At 39.3% G+C, this 20431-nt stretch overlaps 1 protein-coding gene across 1 annotated transcript in view; it reads right to left on the bottom strand.

The window, feature by feature from the left end:
* SHQ1 (SHQ1, H/ACA ribonucleoprotein assembly factor) overlaps positions 1 to 17069 on the bottom strand; it is a 37877-nt gene extending 20808 nt beyond the window's left edge. The window contains exons 1-10 of the mRNA XM_005420158.2: positions 17026 to 17069; positions 14976 to 15158; positions 14453 to 14517; positions 13808 to 13930; positions 12890 to 13038; positions 12100 to 12212; positions 10386 to 10513; positions 5731 to 5885; positions 4420 to 4473; positions 2432 to 2555 (exon numbers count right to left, since the gene is read on the bottom strand). Of these exons, the coding sequence (XP_005420215.1) occupies positions 2432 to 2555; positions 4420 to 4473; positions 5731 to 5885; positions 10386 to 10513; positions 12100 to 12212; positions 12890 to 13038; positions 13808 to 13930; positions 14453 to 14517; positions 14976 to 15118 (1054 nt within the window). The 5' untranslated portion in view covers positions 15119 to 15158; positions 17026 to 17069. The remainder of the gene's footprint in view (positions 1 to 2431; positions 2556 to 4419; positions 4474 to 5730; positions 5886 to 10385; positions 10514 to 12099; positions 12213 to 12889; positions 13039 to 13807; positions 13931 to 14452; positions 14518 to 14975; positions 15159 to 17025) is intronic.
* Between the last annotated feature and the right edge of the window lie 3362 nt (positions 17070 to 20431).

The following is a 20431-nucleotide window of genomic DNA, read 5'->3' as shown; positions in this document are numbered from 1 at the left end:
GCCCAGCCATGCGTGTAATTCTCCACAGCTGAAGCAGCCCCTTCCCCCAGCTCCTCCACTGCTCCAAACTGCAGCACAGACAGGCAGGCACTGTATTTAAAAAGAGACAAACTAAGTTCAAAAGTAGCTCACAAATAACAAGAAGTTATGGCCCAGCATCTCTCTTAAGAGGAGCATTTTTTCCCTTTGTGCCTACACGAACAGCAGTGCTGGGAACACACAGCTCACAGCAGGGCCAAGCACATGGAACTGGGAGAGGCAATGGAAGGATTACCTAACAGGGCCTGGAATTACGGAGAACTTTTCATACTTCTGCTAGTCACAGAATAGCTTGGCAAAATGAAAGAAAAAACTCACTTCATGTTCAGGAAGGAGCTATCTGACATGCAGTCAAAAACATTTTTAGTCTTTTACTGTATTCTCAGTCCACAACTAGAAAACCTTCCATTGTCAGTTTGACTTTTCCTTCCTATGCAACATTCCAATTAGCTGGAATCTCCCCCCTTAGTTTCCTGATGACAGTTGCTAAAGGGTTAAGTGCTGGAACACTTAAAAAAAATTATTTTCACCGTTTAATGGTGGGGAAAAAAACCCCACATTCAAATGAAAACAGCCACCACTGCAAATGGAATCTAATAACCCTCTCCCAAGAGGCTGGCTCCTCCTAGGCTATGAAACCTGAACAGGGATGAAATTACATTTTACAGATTTAGAGGAGAGGGAAAAAAAAAAAAGAAACAAAAAAGATCAGAACTCCCCCTGCTGTTCAAGCGCAAAATTTGTTTGCTTATTTGTAAGTAATTCCATGCTGAAAAAAGATACAGCCAGAGAATGAAAGTTAAAGGGGAGGAAGATGGCAATAAGGAAGAGGAAATGGAGAGAGCAAAAAGCCATGGCAAACAGAACAGAAAAAACCCACTGGTTTTGGAAACCGAGTCAAAGAAAACCTAAAACCCCAAATATAACTAATAACTTTTAAACTGTATCCCCATCAATGCTTGTCAAGCATCACTATTTTGACTAAAAAGAAGTGTGCTCTTTCACAAAGAAATGATGTGTGGAATTAAAATTTTGCCGATTTTTTCAGGTTCCAGCTGTCAAGCTGTCAGCCCAAACCATTTCCAACATCCACTCCTGTTACTCATCTGCCAAGTAACAATGTACATCAGTGAATGTTACACTAATTCCCAACTAAAAATGTCTTTCTTCATAAATTCAAAGTTTTGGATTACGGTAGCTTGATGGGTCTCTAATGAGAGGCTGCAAATCTTGCCAGACTTGAAACAGGGAATCCTGCATCAGGCAAGCTATCAAATCTCTGCTTTCAGAACATGGGCCCATGATATTTAACAGTTTTTGCGTAGTTACAGCTCTGCATTATAGTGATCAATAAATAAACTGCTTTTTATGTGCAGATGCTACTTCTTGATTATTCAAAAAATCCCACTAGTTGTGTTTAAAACCATGAATAAAAAAGCTTCCAATGTGTGTAACAGGAAAGTCAGAGGAGGTGTCTGCAGATCACTGGATCCTTCTGGAGCTCCTTGCTGAGAGAGCTGCCTGAACAGCCTGAAAACTGAATTTTACAGACTCAGAAATCCAGTCCTCTTCCCACAGACTATTTCAAAATGAGGATAAAATTTGACCCCAGCTCTGTATGTGCCATTTGATATGATAATCTGATTTTACACCATCATGAAATTCTACCAGTTTTCATCATTTGGAAGGAAAGTTTAAGTCATATATCTCTATTTTACATTCTTTTCCCCACAGACTTCTATGCGTTTTGCCACATTTTCAAGAAGGTGCACTCATCTAAAGATAAACTGAACTTTGCTGTAATTCTCTCTTTTTAATGGAACAGCATTCTGAGGCACAAGGAAAGCAATCTACAAACTTTTAAATTAAAATATCCTGGTACTAACTTACCCAGTCAGGCAGTATTTCACTGGATCACTCAATGTTCACTGCAACACCATTTTCCATTGTGACATTAAAATAAAAGCAAATTTCTTACCTCACATGAACTATATCCTACACAGAGAAAGGCATCACAGCAGTTTTGTTATCAGAATTTTCTTTTTCACACTTATGAACAGCAACATAAGGCAGTGCAGATAAGTGAGGAGGGACAGCATCCATCTTCCCCTTAAAACTTCACTCCCTGACTGTTATAATGTCAATGGAATTTTCCATCAGCAACAGTTTTTGGCAGTAGTAAAGATTAATATTGCCACTTGTGTGGGTTTTTAATCCTGCAACTCACAAGCATTTAAAATAAACCACTGCTTCTCAGTGATCTTTCTGTCCAAAAAATAAATCTAATGCTTTTCTCAAAGAAGTAACTCATGTAAATAGAGAAGCTGCAGGTAACTTTAACAAGCCAAGGTATAAAGATGGTTTGTACAACTCCCAGTCCCTAAACACTCACCCAGCTGCAGAATCATGACTGTGTCACTGAAAGCACGTGTCACCAGCTCAAAATGCCTGTACAGGGGATAGCACAGCACTCTTCTTCCAAAAGATACCAGGACATCATGGATGCTGGAGAAACTCTGCGTGCATAAGTGAAAAATCTCCATTAGTCTGTGTGCATTGGTGAAAAAATCTCCATTGTCTGTGCGCTTGTTTGTTTTCCTTTAAGGAAAAAAAGCCATAGCAGAATAGAAAAAAAAAGCATATTTTGATTTATTATGCCTCTAAAAATCTGTATTTGAATAGATATGGAAATGTACATGTTAAACAGAAACAAGACACTGCACACTGAGTTTGCATGGCAAGATAACAGAAGTCCTGTACATTTTAGTGGTTTGGGATTTTAAAAAAACCAGAGAGAACATGGGAATAAAACATCTCAGTCAAGACTTTGCCATCCTTTAGATTAAAGCAATAAATTACATCTGTCCCACATTATTACATATATTAAGGAGAAGCTATAAAAAGCCTTTTAAGAATAAAGGAAAATTAAATCCATATGATATTAACCAAATACATGTGTACATGTAAGAACTTTAAAAATGATACATGACTCTGCTTTTCATGAAAATTCTAGATATTCAAGACAGGGATAAATATACCTGCCTGGGGAGAACAGTTCATTGTCCTCCTTCATGAGTGAGGAACACCTCTAATTTACTCAGGCCAGAGGCATTAAGGAGTTATTAAAGACTTTCTTAAAAGTGATTTCCCTCCCAGCTTTCACTTTTCAAGACAAAATGCTCCATTTATTAATGAATTTTAAAAAAAATACCTATTTCATCTTGAACTCTCAATCTATTAAAATTAATAAAAGCACTTTGCTGACAGCCAGCACTTCTTTGCATTCTGTGACTACCTCAACCCATTGCTCATTTTAATGGATCACCAGCAAGCATTTAAATCATTTATGGTTTGTGATTGAATATTTAGAGGCTAAGGTGTGTACATGTCATGGCCAGCAAAATGGCAGTCAGCTCAAACAAACCAGAGCTGAGGCATTCCTTTTTGTACAGAATGATGAAAACTCCCAGCCCTAATGGTTTGTCCAACAGAGATAGTTATTAAGAGTTTGGTGCCAGGACTGTGAGTTTTCTAGGTGTGAAATACACTGTTGGCACAGGCTGCACCAAGAACTGCTCTATCAGAGGGTAAGCACATGCAGAAAACTCCTTCACTATGTTAGGATAGGGATAAAGAAAAAAAAATAAATTGTGAATTAAGACAGGGCATTTTTACTGCACTCCTTTGTAACCTGCTACTGCAGAACTCGAAATAAAAGAAAACCTGTTGTCACAAGACAAGTTATAACTGAATATAACATTCAACATTAGTGGAAAAGATTGAAGGACTGGACCCAAAAATCCTGTCCAGTTTCAGTTTTGATCCTGCAAAGTGAGACTTGGCTCAGCAGACTCAGCTCAGAGCTGGGACAGGTCTTTCCACCATCCTGCATTAGAAGAATTAATGGATTTCAGGCCAGGTCCAGTCCTTTCCACCCCCAGCTCTGTAACAATTTCTTTGCACAGGCCTGGGCGCTTTCAGTGAATAACCTGAATGTGGAGAGATGGAATTCAGGCTTTCCTCTGATCTCTGCTGGTTCCAGAGGACGAGCAGTAACTCAAACAAGGATGAGGCACTTGGACATGGCTTAATGGTGGACATGGTGATTGTGCTGGAAATGGTTGGACCTGAGGATCTTAAAGGTCTTTTCCAGCCTTTATTATTCCAAGAGTAAGGCTGAAAAGAAAGAGGCGGGTAAAGCAATACATGCCCAATAACTTGTGGAGCCCAGAAATCAATTTCTGGTACCATTAAAAATAGGATATACAATTAATCTTCAATAATTAAAAAGCAAATTTGGCACAGAAACAACACAAAACACCAAAAAAAACCCCAAGTAAGCCAGCAAAAACACAACACAAAACTTTACTTTTACCTTACCTCCAGCCAGCACAACGTTGCACTCAGTTTCCTGATGTTCCAAGATGATTCAACCTGATTTTAAGAGAAGACAGTAAAATAAGTATTATCTAATCCAACACTGCTGGCAAACTATTTAAGGTAACATTCTGGCAGCAATTCAAGAACTTTTGTAAATAAGAAGCAGTAATTACATTATGTGCATTGAAATGGCCACAGGACAGCATTAAAAATTATATTGCAATGCAGATGTTGAATAACTGAGTTGCTTCCCATAGTAGGAAGATCCAGCCCATGCACAAAATCTTTAAAATATAACAGCAATACACAGAGAAATGGTATTTTAGTGGAATTCTGTCCCTTTGCACAAAGCAACAGATACTTGAATCAACAAAAGCCAAGCTCAAATGCCTTGTTTCATGAAAACAGCTCAAGCCTTTTGGCTTGCAGAGAGAGTCCTGAAGCCAGCAGTACATGTAAAATGTCATTATTCTTAATATGTGACAGATTCATAGCATTTGAGTGGAAGTGTGGTCCAGTGGGATGACTGGGGCAAAAAGCCAGAAAGCCTTGATCTATAATCCTGGCTCTAGTAAAGATTTGTGTGGCCTGAAAGTCTTGGTTTTCCTATTAAATAGGAATTAAAAAAAAGGGCAGGGGGAAAGGGAGAAAAAACCCCAGTGTGTTTTCCACACACATCATACAGTTACTGCAAAACCAATAAAGAATTGCACAACTGTGGTCCTGGCAGATTTGCAATTCTGTGCAGCTCTAACACGCAACACAACAACAATCCCAGATTATTCTGGTGAACCAGCAGGTCTGGACATTTTGCTTGTCATGCTGCAGTCCGTGCCCCGTGTGTCAGTCTGATTAAGCCAGAATGGCTCTGATGACATGTGCCAATATTTTGGTTAAAAGCATTGAAAACACAACCCCTTGGTTCATATCAGCACAGGAGATGAGAGGAACAGAGTTGTATCTGGGAAGCAATTCCAAGAGGGCAAGGTATCCACACAGAACAAAAAAGAAAAATTACTTGTTAAATTTGCCTGAATCAAGATACACAAATCAGAACTGCACAGAATTGCCTAGAATCTCCTGGTACTCCACATCTCCCCTACTCCAATGCTGCTGCAGAAGAACACAGGTATTTAGAAATCCTACTAATCCCCATGTGCACCAAATCTAAAGTCTTTAATTTTAACTTCATCACGTAACTTTAATGCCTGGGAATAAGTGCATGTTAAAAGGTAAGTTCCCTAAATGGCAGTGCAGGATCCAGCACTAGGTTCCTAACACATGTTATATTTTTTACTTTTATTAACTTACATTCTTGTCCCCTTCATTGACACGGATCTCGTAGCAATATGCCAGAAGAATATCAATTAACCCAAGATATGCGTGGCGACGGCTCCTTTTATCCAGAAGATAAGATTTATTTGTGAACTTCTTCATCTGCTCTCTCTCTGCCTCAGAGAAGACAACTATAAAAAGTAAAAGGATAATTGATTATGAATTTAAAGCTGGCACATTCACTTTAATAGGTGGTAATACTACCTCAACAGTGTCTTTAAAAAGGAGCAGGTAACTAATCCCAAGTCACCCATCACTCAAGAAAAAGCCTAAATCACTCTTACTTCCCTTCTTAACTTTTATTAAGCTCTGGTAGATTCATTTCAATGTCAAGCTCCAGCACAGCACTGCATGGACACACTGATGATTTTGAACCTCTCAGGTGCCAAGGCTTTCTGTGGATGCCTGGATATCTTATACAGGGATAAATGCACAATCAGGATCCAAGTAAAATGAGGATTCTGAAGCCCACATTGTATGGGACAAAAATCCAGAGGCAAGGGACAATTAAGAAAGAGCATGGCCATTCTAACTCTGTTTTTTCTGTTCATGCTAAGCAGGTCAGTATCACCCCTTGAATCACAACTAGAGATGATGTATTCTATCAGTAAATTTCCTCAGAAGTTGATTCTTCAGTGTAAACATGAACCACACTTCACTTTTAAACACCAAAGAAACTCCCAATGAAATTAATGAAATATAGCAGTAAAGTTTTCTTCCTTTAAAATTCCAACTCTGAAGCATCATAACATCTACAACTGGACCATAAACACAGAAACTGCAGATCTATTACATACCAGCAAACAAGATGTAGACTAGACAATTCCAAAGGTAAATGTTACAAGATGCTCCCTAAGTTGCTGCAAAGTGCCAGGTGTTTTAAATAAAATATCTTTCTCTGAGAAAATACTTCAATGCTGGAAAAAAAATTCTATCAATTGCCTGAAGTTTTTGAAAATTAATTATCCAAGCCTGAAACTCATTATTAACAGCCCAAACCACCACCTACTTTGTTTTCCCTGTACTTACAAGTACATGGTGTGAAATTATCAGAACAATTAAAATTGTAATTACATTTCTGCTGTACTAAGCCTGTACACTTTTGTACACTTACATTGCCAAGTTTTAGCTAACAATCTGTACCACAATCAGTATTAATCTGATGCAAAGCAGCACTTGCTGCTACTTACCAAGTAAGCTAAATTGGCAACTTTTTTGTAACTTGGATTTAAAATTGCTTTGTGTATTTGCCAGTGGCAAAACCATGCCAGAATATAAATGTGTGTTAATATATCCACATCTAAAGGAGTCAGACATTCATCTCACAAAGTTTCTGACAGATGAGGCTGCAGACATTACCTTTACATTTTAATCACCTCTTTTACTTGTTTTAAGCTGGCCATTCCTCATATTAAAAAAGAAGATACTTCAAATTGTCCTCTAGTAGCAGTGTCAGTGAAGCGGAGTTTAATCTCTGAGGGGAGGATGAGGTCTGACAGCCAGAGGGTGTTTTGTTACAGCCCTACTGCTATTTTACACTGTGATAACACCACTTAAATCACTGGGAGATCTGTATCTCCAGACTACTATGACACTTCCAGCTCTAAATGTGTTAGGGGCACTTAGATAAAATGTGCTGGACCCACACAGAGAGCTGACTCAGTGGTCAGTCAGGAAAGTACAGCTCAGGCAGCACCTCTGATAATCTGCTGGTGAGAGCAGAGCCTCAGTTTATGATCCTGTCAAGCCAAGTCTTGAATCCCACAGCTCTCCCAAAGGGAAAGAACTGAGCAGAACTGAACCCTCCTTCCTTATTTTTTTTCCTTTAAACTGAAATATTACATTACAATTTAAAGGTTTTTAAATGTGTGCCTCTACCCCTGTAGGTTAAGGAATCAGCATCATCAGATGGAGAAGTCAGCAGAGAGCAGGTCAGTCAGAATGAAGTTAGTTATTGATATTTATCTTGCCTTTTAAACCCCGAGATACTTTACAGTGGGACCCTTTATTTGTATGAATAAAAAGCAGAATTTCCTCACATAATAAAAACTGCTCTGCAGCAGAGCCAGGAAGGAACACAAGATGCAAAGCCCTGAAAACTGAGCAAAGCAGGTAGACAGAAATTTGATAAAAAAAGAAAAGTAATCCATCTTAAACTTATGAATCCACCAGTAATGGCATATATTTGAGCCAAGCCTTACTGAAAGGTGGAACTTTGAGAGGAAATTGCTTCTCTTTCTAGAAAGAAATAAGAAAGAGAACAGTCACTGTAAGCATGAGAGGTTACCCTGAACAAAATAAGATATCCTTGGAGCATATAAATGTTAGATTAAATACATATGTCAGCCTGAGCCTTTGAAGATTATTGTGTTGCCTAAAGAAGAGGTTTTTTACAGTAGTGCAATTGGAAGTAGAATAAAAATGAACTCTTAACCAAGCTGAATGTGACTGTTAGAAAATACAAACCCTTTCATCTGGAATCTGTAGAAGCAAGACACTAACGTAAACTTCAGCAGCAGCAGCAAGGAAGCTTTCCAAAAATGTTATCCCCTCATGGGAAAGGCTGTGTAATTAATAAGGCTTTATGGAGTATTACTTGACTTGAATGAGACATTGTAAGTGTGAACAAGAGAATGCACAGTAAGATGAACAAAAAGGACAAAAAGAAAAGACACTTGGGATAAGGAAAAATTTCAAAAAGGCAAAATACACAAACCATGCACACAAGCTGGAGAAAAAGTAAAAAGGTCAAATAAAAATAGATTCAAAGTAAGGACAGAAGAGAGATGAAAACTTTAAATGTTAATGAGAAGAGATGAACCAAAAAGAGAAAAAAACTTGGTAATGAGACATTAGAAGAACTTGATGATGTAAAAACAAAGAGAAAATAACTAGGGATAAATATAAGAGCAGTAATCAACCAAAGAAAATCTTCAGTTAATTGCAATGTCATGCAAAAAATAAAAAAGGCCATCTGTACTTCTAATTACTTCTTGCAGCCAAAGACATTATAAAGACAAAAGTAATCAAGATTTTGGTTCCAAGAAACCAATAAAGATAACAAGTGAAAAGACATCAATGTAAGTCAGGAAAAGGAAGAGAAAAAAAATAATTCTCTTTATTCAGTGTTTCTGAAAAAGAAAATAATTTTTTAAAGAATCTGCTAATTTTTATGTCTCCCACCATAAACTCACTTTTACATTTAACCTGAGGTGCAGCATGTCTTCATTCAAAACCAAATCCTTCCTTCCCACAGGACAGAGAGGAATTGCTGATTAAGTGCACCATTCCCTTGGCTGGTACAGCAATAGAAAACCCCAGGGGACACATCCTGCTGATGCTCAGATCCCAGGTGGAACAGCCTGGAGCCACCTCCTGCCCTTCTGCATTCCCATACACAGGAGACCTTCAAGTAGAACCTGCACTCCCTCTCATGGTGGTTTCCTTCACCACAGCTCACTCAGGGTTAGGAACCTCCACTGATTTCAGTCACTTCCCCAAACAGCACAAATGTTACCAAAACTTAGGTTTCTCCAAGGAAAAGGGTGGGTTTGTTGGCATTGACATCACCTAAAGTCCAGATTGCTTCTTTTGTTACTTAAATTTCCTCAAGATTCACAAAACAGCATGATCCTCTCCACTCAGCCCCATGAAGGTGAGGTTTTTTTGACCATTCTTATGAAATAGATATCTGTCATTACAAATGGTATGGAGCAAAGATGATCCTTTATGAAGTCCCTTTTCTGGATCCTTTATAAAAAGTCCCTTCTCCCTGTAATTTCCATTAGCAGGCTTGCCAGCCTTTTGAGGAGTTGTTCTGGTTTTGACCCTAAAACCCAACAACAGACATGTTTTTCCTCAGTACCTCAATTTGGAGGAGAAACATTCCTTATCAATAAAATCATCCAGCAGCTCTTCTCTTTAATTATATTCCTTAAGCCAAGCTAACAGGAGTAGTGTTTCATTTACTAAGGAGTGAATGGATAAAAACAAACAAAGGAACCTCTTATTATTGTATTCTCAAGCCTCTTGTACCTTTGTCCACTGCTTTTTAAATCAAGTGTTTATGATGGACATAATTAACAATTTCAGAGGCTGAAAAGACACCAGGAATGAAGATCAGATTACATTCACAGTAAAATACACAACATCTATCCAAATTCTATTTTTCTCTCAGGGAAAATGGGGAAGTGCAGGTATTATCTGAGAACCCCTGGTGAAGGGATAATCATCATCTGCTTTAGGAATATCAGATTTTCATACAACATAGGAAATTAACAAAGAACAATAGGAGAAAATGCTCAATAGCAACTTGCAGTGCTCTCTGTAATCACTGTGTGCAGGGAGGCAGCCTCAGTTATCTCTTAGCAGTGTTACCACAAGGTCACCTACTTACCCTGGAACATCCCTTTAGGTTTCTAAATGGACACAAAGAGTTTTCTTTCAAAAAAGTTTCTGAGACACATAAAGTAATGTAATACAGTAATAAATATTAAATGTAATAGAGCAATAAATTTGCTTTAAGAACAATAAGCTATAACATGGCATCACAGCAATTACCATTCAAGCAACAGATTGTGTATATATATATATTTTCATATATATATATATATATATATGTATATTCTCACCAAATGCAGGACTGTCATGTTCCTGATGACTTTCTCCCTGCAAGGCTGTCATCTTTCTATGAGCATCAATCCACCAGGGTTTGTACTTTAAAAGATGCTTAATAGTTTCATCTTCAAAAAAATCAGCTCTAGGGAAAATAAAAAGAACTTTCATATGCTATTTATTTCAATTCATATTATATGTGGGTAGATATTAACACATCCATAGAATACATCTCACTTGGCCCCGGGTTATTTTCCATGTTAGAAATACGTTCTTTGACTTTAAAGCATAAAATAATAATTATCTAAGAAAACACAATATTCTCCTATGTTTCAGTATTCCTTCCTTACCTCCTCCACCTTTCCTGGGCCACCCAGAAGCCCAGGAATTAATGAGCTTGCAGCATCACATGAAGCTGAACCAACCTGATTTGTTCTGAATGCAGCTGAACGAAAACACTCCAAAGGCTTCTCAGACAAATCATTTTGTTGGGTAGCTCTCCCACTCAAGAGCCAGGGAATTTTTTGGGAGGAAGTCATGCAGCAGAAGGGTAAAGGTGAAGCAGGGATGGACTTTAACAAGGACATGCAGCAACAAGGTGGAAAAAGAAGAGATGTACATGAATTCTGGAAGGGAGATCACCACCATCTCAGCACAAAGCCACTGTGGTAAAAATCTCAATTCTGGGAGGATTTATCCTAAAGGATTCAAGTTCTAAGCCTCCTATTACCATCTGAGCTTTTTCTTCAAGCCAAACAATGGTATAAATACTGAGAATTGAAAAAAAACACAGGAAATTTCTCAATACCTTCTTCATCCCCACACAAAACCTGAACAGAGAATGCAATCTGCTTCTCTCTCACACTGACAGATTTTTTTGCTGCCTCCCTTCAATGTCAAAGCAACTTATCAGCCAGGGTACACTTTCCTCAAGGCCACCAGAACAGTTGTTTGCCCCCATTTCTACCAGAGCTTCTGTTCTCCTCAGGAAAACAATTTTTGTTGAAGAAAGGCTGGTATCATCTGTTCTGAAACAACCAAGACACAGCCATTAAACTAAATGGCGTAGCTCTACCAGGCCAGAACACAGAGTCTAAAATTGAAATTTGAAATTACTGCAATTTGCATCCCATTAGAGGTTAGGAACTACATCAGTTCTAGTGAAATGTAATTCAAGAAAGCTCTTCTGTTTTTTTGTGTTACAGGAAGATATGAGGATGCCTCTGAAACATCCAACTGAGGAAAAACTCCAGGTTTGAAAAGTTAACTTCTGAAACAACCCAAAATGGGTTAAGCCTTCCTGTCCCCACAAAACACACCACAGTACTAATTCTCCCCACTGGCAACTACCCTATTCTCCCATCAGATCCATCTTGCTGGAATCAATTATATTAATAAATCTCATGGCTTTCATTTAATTTACTTATCTGAACCTAACTTGACCTGAAATACTCCAATCTGAAAGGCACAAAGAATCATTTTCACCTCGCTACATGGAATGAAGCATAAAAGAAACAAAGTTTTGATTTGGACATTTTCTTCATGCTGCTGTAAAACAAGTTTCACATGATGAAGGCAAAAAACAAATAGCCTGCTCTGATGAGACAAAATCAGACCAAAAGTAAAGCTGTTCTTTCCAGAAGTGATCTTAAATCCAACCATTTGTGAGAAGGGAATGTGTTTCAGAGGTACCTGGCCAGGTGAAGTTAATCAGTACTAATCAGTACTCACAGGTAATGATCAGGCTCAAACTTGGCAGCCTCAGCTGCCAAACGTCTCCTCCTACGTTCCTCTGCAGGAGTCTGGTCTGGATCCTTAAGGTCAATAACATCACTGAGCTCATCCTGCAAATGGCAACAAAATTATAGAACCAAGCTTCTGGTATGGCACACAAGATTTATTCAGGAAGAATTTAAGTAGGATGTTTATCAGAATTACACTGAAATCCCTAGAAAAGCTCCAATCTCCAAATTCAGGCTCCACTATGCAAATAAAACATCAAAATTCCAAGGAAATGCAATTATTTGAAGCTCCTTAGAACTCATGATATTATCAAGGCAGGCCATTTTATCATAAGGCAGGGAGGTTATTTTGCATTATGATAAATTTGCAATGTTAAACAAAAGCACACAACCCCAACAAATACAAGGTAAGAATCACACACCATTTGACTTTTGAGAATACTCTCACTCTCTGAAGTGGTTGTACATTAATTAATAGGCAATTGCAGTGCCCTTTTAAACATCATTAGGTAGTTATTTCCCATCCCATTTCCTGATGGGAAATGTATTTCTTCACAAATTTCACGGTAATAAAGCAGCATGCATGTCCAACCAGAACGTAAATACTTCATTCATAAACAGCAATCCTGCTCCAAGCCCTGGGAATACTATAATTCATACAATAGCAAGTTAGAGTAACATAACTGAGTTGCACTTTTCAGAAGTTGCTGTCCTGTGAGCAAGGAAGCCTACACAGTTACCCAGAACTTCTAGGAGAGGAGAAGAAAAAATGCACCCACCTGCAGCCTCTGGAACACCCCTGAGCGCAAATTCCCAAATCCATAGGGGTGCTGCAGTGGTGAAGGGCTCTCTTCAAAAGGAATCTGTTCCATTTCCCAGTCAAATTCTTCTTCATTCTCTTCACATAGCTCAGTAGAGGCAGATGCATCTACAGCATGGTCACAAAAAGAAAGTTATTACATAGAAAAATACATGCTGCTTCCTTGAAAGGTTTATTGTGCTGCTGGTGTTTGCCTTTCTTATCTTACTGCATCTTTTAAGAAATCTCACTCAACACGGGGTCATACAGATCTCTAACACTGTCCTGCTTTAAACTCCCCAATTTTCAAAAATGACCATCAGGAGCACTAAATTTTAAATGCACTTCCTCAGACTGAAATACATCTTCCACTGAATTCAGTAAGATCAGCATTTGATGCTAGGAGAACCCTGACAGTAATGTTATCAATCATTTAAACCAGGAATTTAAAAATCAGAGATGGCCAAACATTTTTGTCTGTTAAATACTGATGTCAAGTGGGACATGCACCAGAACCTGCGGTTTTAATTGTCTTCTCAGTTGAGCTAATAGTCCAGTTGTAGTTTGTAGAAAGCAGAAGACTCAGCTGTGTGTGTGTTCTACAGCCACTAGAGGGGTACAAAGCCCTACAGAGCATTAGCATTTTTTAAAGCACATTTTAAGCATATTTTGGAAAGATTTAAAACATAACTAAACCTCTAAAGTTGACATGTGTATGATCTGCAACATATTTATTTCTGCTCTTATCCATACTTTTATTTATTCACATCCTTCTCATACCTTGGAATAGTCAATAATAAAAATATTGTACTTTTCTACATGTATCCCTCTATAGATCAATAACTGTTTCATTACACACGTGTATCATTTTGTAGAAACTAGATTGATTTTGTCATACCCATCTCTTCTACCAAGGGTTTTGCTGATCTTGATTTCTTTGGTGCTAAAAGAGATGTCAGCATGTCCAGCCCCTCAAAATATTGGCCAGGAACCTCCTTGGGCAACTGAATTGTAAAAGTACCTTAAAAGAAAGTAGGAATATAATCATTGCATTAAAATATCTGAGACAGGCAAATGTGCATTCTTCCTCTATGAGAAAGGCTCAGAAAAAGTAGGACACATGCAGGTAACATTTTATTTTTCAATGATCCCCGTGCATGTTTTTAACCTTATTTCATAACAATTCAGGATTTTAATGATAAAACATGAAAGAGAATATTTAACTACTTGAAGTCTCCTGACTTACACTGTATAAACACAAACCAACAGAAGAAAGCAAGCTTTATTTAATTTTTAATCCTTACACCAAACAATCCACAGAAGCTACATTCACCAATCTGATTATTGTCTTAAGTCATATAATAAAGGTTCTGCAAGCAACAAATTTATTGCTTTATCTCCTTTTTTTTTTTAAGCATAAATTACTGGAAATAGCAACATTTGTTGACACAGCAAGCAACAAATTTATTGCTTTATCTCTTTGCTTTGTTTTGAAGCATAAATTACTGGGAATAACGACATTTTTTGACACTGATACCAATACCTTCATCTGTATTGTAAGATGCTTTTTCTCTGCCATCCTCTACAATTCTTCCAGGAAGTGTCAATCTGCAGGCAAAAAATGAGATGCCTCACTGAAAGCCTGACTAATTCTGCAAGTTAATGTCTCAGCCTATAAAAATGTAAGGCACATTCCAAAAGCAGCACAAAGGGCTTAGCTACACTCCTCTTCACAGTAATGCAATCCATGCAGTTCAGTCCCCCTGGATTCCTCCCAGCAAAAGACACACTCTACAGAATTTACACCCAGAGAGCTGTCTGGCCATCTACAATTAAAAAGCCATGGTGCAGTAAATTTAGAAAAGTATTTCTTTCAACTCCCTGTAACATGATTTAATGCCTAGGAACAAAGAGGCCAGATCCAAAAAAATCAAATCTTTGCACGAACTGAGCTGTCTGTAGTCAACAGAATAAAAGCTGCAAATGAAGGACATTCTGAAAGGACCAAAATTAAATTCATTTCCTACTATGGAGATCAACTTTTGAAAACTTTTTCCACTACTTGCCTGAGAAAGTATGGCTTAGCATAAAATTTGAAATCTTCCCCTTCAAAGTAAATGTCAAACTCTGAAGCTCTGGCATAAGGCACTCTGATTTTTACTGTAAGGAAATCCGGGTCCTGTGTCAGTTCAAAAGCTGGAGTTATCATGATGGATCCAGCAGGAAAAGCAAACACTGCTTGTGTGGCCCTGCAGAAACAGGAAAAGAAGAAAAGGATTATTGTAGCTTCCAATTTGTGAGAGCAAGTGATGCTTCTCCAAAACTCTGTAAGAACATTTCAGATTCTCACATTAATTACCCTCCACAAGCTCAAGAAGAAAACACTGATGACATAAAAGTGTTATCAAAAACATGAAGGAACCACCTCTCTGCACCTTAATGAAACAAAGAATGTAGAGCTGGAGTACAGGAAAGCACCTGTTACATCCCACAGGAAAACCACATTAAAATTCAGTCCTAAAACTTTTCAGCTCCTTGTAACTGTTATTTATAATTTCACACATAGCAAATCTCAGACCTTTACAGTTCTCTAGTGAACTGAACACAAACCACTATTAAAAATCCTGAAAATAAGTAATACTTCCAAAAAATAGAGCTGTATTCTGTAATTGACACACATGTAAGGCAGAATATGAGCAACAGGTTCAAGGACAGTTTAGGTAACATCCCTCAGAACCATATGTATATATACACAGTGGCATGTGTACATATTTAGCAGAAGAAAAGGAATTTATATAATGCTATTTACCCAATATACAATTGTCTGACCTTTAAATAGCTTCTCATCTCAGGTTTAATTTAGAACCCAGTTTGGATTGTTTAGGGATTTTTTGTTTGTTTGTTTTGGAAGGTGTGTTTACAAAAGGTCACGGAGTTTTGAAAATTAGCTTTTTAAACCAAAAATAATTAAAATATTTAAACAAATATAACCAGAACAGAACTATTATTCGGGAAATAACTACTTTTCACTCGCTTTCAGTTACCTTTACTAAACATATCCCCATTCTGACAATTCCATTAACAGCTAGAAATCATTAACCATTAATGAGGGTAAATTAACAGAGCACCCTTTCTCTTACAGGTAATTAGCCTTATTTAGCATGTATAAAAAATATGAAAAGTTCCCATTTTACCATATCACCTGATTCCAGGGTTAACATTCCCACCCATTCCAGGCTGAAAAGCTGCCAGGTGTTTTATGGAATTGTATCTAAATTGGAAACACTTGGCTTGCAGAACACCTACACCTGTACACCATCTGCACTTTCCTGTGAATTTTCTTCTTCTCTCAACACCACAAGCACAGACAGCTAAGAGGCACCAAAACCCCAAAAGTTCATTGGGACTCTTCAGGGATGACTTATCAGCATGCATTTTTATTTTCCCCAGTCAGAGGTTCACAAATAAACAGCAGCCCCAAAGGCAGGCCCAGCTCTCCCTGCCCTGTGCTCCTGCTGCACTTGGAGCATCCCTGGCCCAAATTCATCACCCCGAACCCCTCCTGGGGTGGTCCTACACAAACCCTCGATATCTCACAGCTGAGGAACCACTGGGACACAACACTCAGACCACAGGAATCCCAAATAATCACACCTCCCAGCCTCTCCTGCGCACCAGGGCAAAGCAGAGGGAGCAGGGCAGGGACAGGGATGGACCATGCGAGGCTCGGCATTAAAACACAGAATTGCTCGGTTTGGGGGGGCCTGGGGACCCCTCCAAGGCAGGGTCACCTGGAGCAGGTGACACAGGAACCCCGGTGGGCTTGGAATGTCCTCAGAGAGGGAGACCCCACACCCCCCAGCAGCCTGCTCAGCGCTCTGCCACTCGCCATGCCAAAGTACCTCCTCACATTGAGGAGAAACTTTTTGTATTCCATTTTACGGGCGCTGCTCCCCGTCCTATCGCTGGGCATCCCTGAACAGAGCCTGGTTCCGTGCTCTGACACCTCTTGGCGGTATTTATGTACATTAATCTCACTTTTCTCCTCTCCAGCCTAATCAGGCCCAGCTCCCGCAGTCTCTCCCCATCACAGAGAGGCTCCAGACCCCTCATCACCTTTGCTCCCTCTCCTTTTCTTTCCTGCACTCAGGAGCCCAGAACTGCACACAGCCTCCCGCCGGTGCCGTCACACCGGGCCACGCGCCGACCTGCACCACCGGCCCCCCGCGCCCCCCCCCCCGCCACTGCCCGCGCCCACCCGCACCGGGGCGGAGCCGCGCATGCGCACTGGGGCGGGTCCGCCCCCTTACGGGCGCTCCCCTCATGGCCGCCCCTCAGCGCATTCCGCCCCGCCCGGCAGGCTGTGTTCCGCTGCTCGGTGTTTATGGCTCTGTTCCTTTGCAGGACACGTGCAGAAATGCAAAGATCTGCTGTAAATTCTTGCTTCCTGTAAATTTGGTGGAGTTTCCTGATGTTTGCAGGAGTTGTTGGAAAGGGAGTGATTAGCGGGCAGTACGGATGTGGGCAGCGTAAAGCTAGGTCACTTAGGGTGAAAATCATAATCCATCGTCTGGACAAATAAAAAAAATGAATTCTTACCTGTGGTTGCATAAAACATCGTACACAGACTGAGCGTATTTTATTTCAGCAGCTGCTTTTCATAAAGAAGTGTGGAAATTGAACTCGAATGTGTTGGGGAGATGGTTTGTTTCTTTTCTGTGACACCCCTGGTTAATTCAGTACTATTCCTGCGAACAACTGTGCTATTTCTGATATGTTTACACTCCCCTGCCTTCTCCTTTGCTGCAGATAAGGTGGAAGATGAGTAAACAGAAGAGTGACCCCACGAGCACTGTCAGAGGAGGAATTCCCAATTACATAAAGCTCTTCTAAGCTACTGGATTAATGCAAACACTGACAGGGTGAACAGGGGACAGACCATGGTGGATCAAAACAAATACAGCAGGAAGGAGAACAAGAAGATCCAAGAGCTGTAATTTATTAAAAGTAATAATAATTACTTTTAAAATAATTAAATGTAACATTTATTAAAATAATCTTTATTTATTTATTTATGTATTTATTTTTAAAATATGTAATTTATTAAATGTACCACCTAATATACAATTAATCTAATTTTTCTGCCTTTGGACTGTGAGATGTATTCTGCTTCTAGATAATTCTCTACATTTTAAAATGCTACTGACTGTCTTACTGCCCCCTCTGAAAGGCATTCAAATATTTTTCCTGGAGGGAAAAAGCATAATTATGTAACCTCTCCTAAAAAAGTTTTCTTTCAAAAAAAAAAAAATTAGACAAACAATCCTGTACACTGGAAATCCGCTGAATATGTACTGAACTGAACCAGCAGTTCAAGTACTGCACAAAAATTAAATAATTTGCTTCAAAATAAATAGTTCTCCCCACTGATTTAAAATTGCTGGATGGTTTTAATATTCAGCCTAAACTTCCTTGTGTGCCAGATTTTTCACGTGCAGAAGTTGAAGATGTATGGCATATAAAAAGCTTTTATTCATTAAGAAGTTAATGATATCTAATTTCAGATGCTGATTTGTATTGGACCAAGGCCTCAGTCAAGTCCTCAGAAACTTTTGATGCATTTCCAGAGAACTTCAGCACTAATTAACTTTTAGACCTTGCAAAGTAATCTGTAATAAGTATATTGGACAGAAAGCTGGATTATGAACCAGTAGGCACCATCTTCTCTCGATAAGTTAAAATTTGCAGGACAAGCCTGTAAAAGATAAAGAAGTTTCATCCGAGAATTTATTCTTGTCTCACTGACACTTTCCAAGACTGCCTCTGAATCATTTTTTTAGAGCCTAAGAACTCCCAGCCTGTTCTTTTTTTTTTTTTGTGCTAATACTTTCCTTGTAACAGAACTATTTCTATATTGATTTTAGTGAAGAAAGTGGTGCATCAGCCATTCTGCTCTTCCATCCAAGTTAAGGATGAAGTAGCATCTCTAAGGAATGAGTATTGTTTTCTTCTGTAAAATACATACTGAATTTTTTTAGAGCTGCAATGAAAAAGTTTTATTTGGAAAGGTACAAAGACGACATCTATTAGTGCATCTTTCTGATGAAGGGAATTTGGCTGGTACATATTTAATGGAGCACAGAAGAATTAAAATGCATTATCTACAATGTTTTGGGCAAGTAATTAGGACAACTTGCTGTTTGCTTGAGAAATAGAAACATAAAGCTTTGCAATTGATAAGCACAATTGGCTCTACATTGCTAACAATAATGAGTAAATCTGATAACCTTGGAAATGGTAATCCAAAACAAAATTATTAAAAGGGCTTAATTGATTCATCTAGAGAAGAAAATGATTGTATTGATGATACAAAAATCACACATTTGAACAGCTCAAGGATTTCAGCCGCTGGTACTCTTTTTCATTGAGGATAAAGTTTGGTAGGGTTTTATTATAGTCCATATATTCTTGGGAAAAAAGCATATGTTTATGCATTGTGGTTTTTCTGTAGTTTCTCATTTAGTATTGCTATTTTCTCTTAGCATGAAGTAATTTACATTTTTATATCTGGCCACAATCCAAGTTGGATGAAACTCTTGAAAGAGTAGTTGTTCATTGCATTTGGACTGATGCTGAGGCAAAGTACATTTTGGGACACCACTGGCGAAGACATGTGGTGTGAGCAGTGTAAAACGGACTGTAATTTACATTGTAATGTGACAGTGTAAAAGGCTGTACGGCTCCACTGCCAAGTGAATACCAGAGTCACTTCAGTGGCTCCATGAGGGATGCAAAGCTCCTCCAGTACTAAACTTGCTGGGCTCCACTTTCCCTTCTGTCCCCTTTGGTGTCTCCATTCTTTGCACAGCTTGTACTCCAGCTCCATGGGGCAGCAAGAGTCCTTGTATTTCTGTCATTCTGTACGTTTCAAGGTCTATTTCTGTCATTCTGTACATTTCAATGTCTGTTTCTGTCACTCTGTACATTTCAAGGTCTATTTCTGTCACTTTGTACATTTGAGGGTCTTTTTCTGTCATTTTGTACATTTCAATATCGTAAATCTGATTATGACCCCAAGCAGGATTTACTTCTGTGAAATTCAGTGTTGTGATTTCTGCTGATGTCCCACAGCAGACTGGCTCGGATGGGTCACACGGGGACAAAGCCACCCACAAGTGAGTGAGCGCCTTGTTCCTCCTGCAAGCATTGCACTTTCTCGTTTACCTGCCCCCGGTGCAGATGCAATGAGGAGCGCGCACTGCCTGCAAGCCATAAACTGGGGCAGCAAGGCGAGGGAGGCTCGGTTTCCCCGTTAGCACCGGTGGAGGAAACGCGCTGTCGAGACGAGCTTCCCCTTCTTCTCCTGATCACACTCACGCTCTCGCAGCACTGCCCACCCGTGAAAGCAAAGCTCCCTCTGAGTACCCGCGGTGGGTGCCGCGTTAGGAGCACCCACCCAGCTGTGGCACAGCCCGGCGTTCGGCCGTGCCCGGGCGGTGCCGGGGCCGGGCTGCTACTCCAG

This window comes from Geospiza fortis, unplaced genomic scaffold, assembly GCF_000277835.1.
Source record: "Geospiza fortis unplaced genomic scaffold, GeoFor_1.0 scaffold70, whole genome shotgun sequence".
NCBI lineage: Eukaryota > Metazoa > Chordata > Aves > Passeriformes > Thraupidae > Geospiza > Geospiza fortis.
The sequence above is the reverse complement of the archived record's forward strand: the minus strand, read 5'-3'. Positions and strand labels throughout refer to the sequence as shown.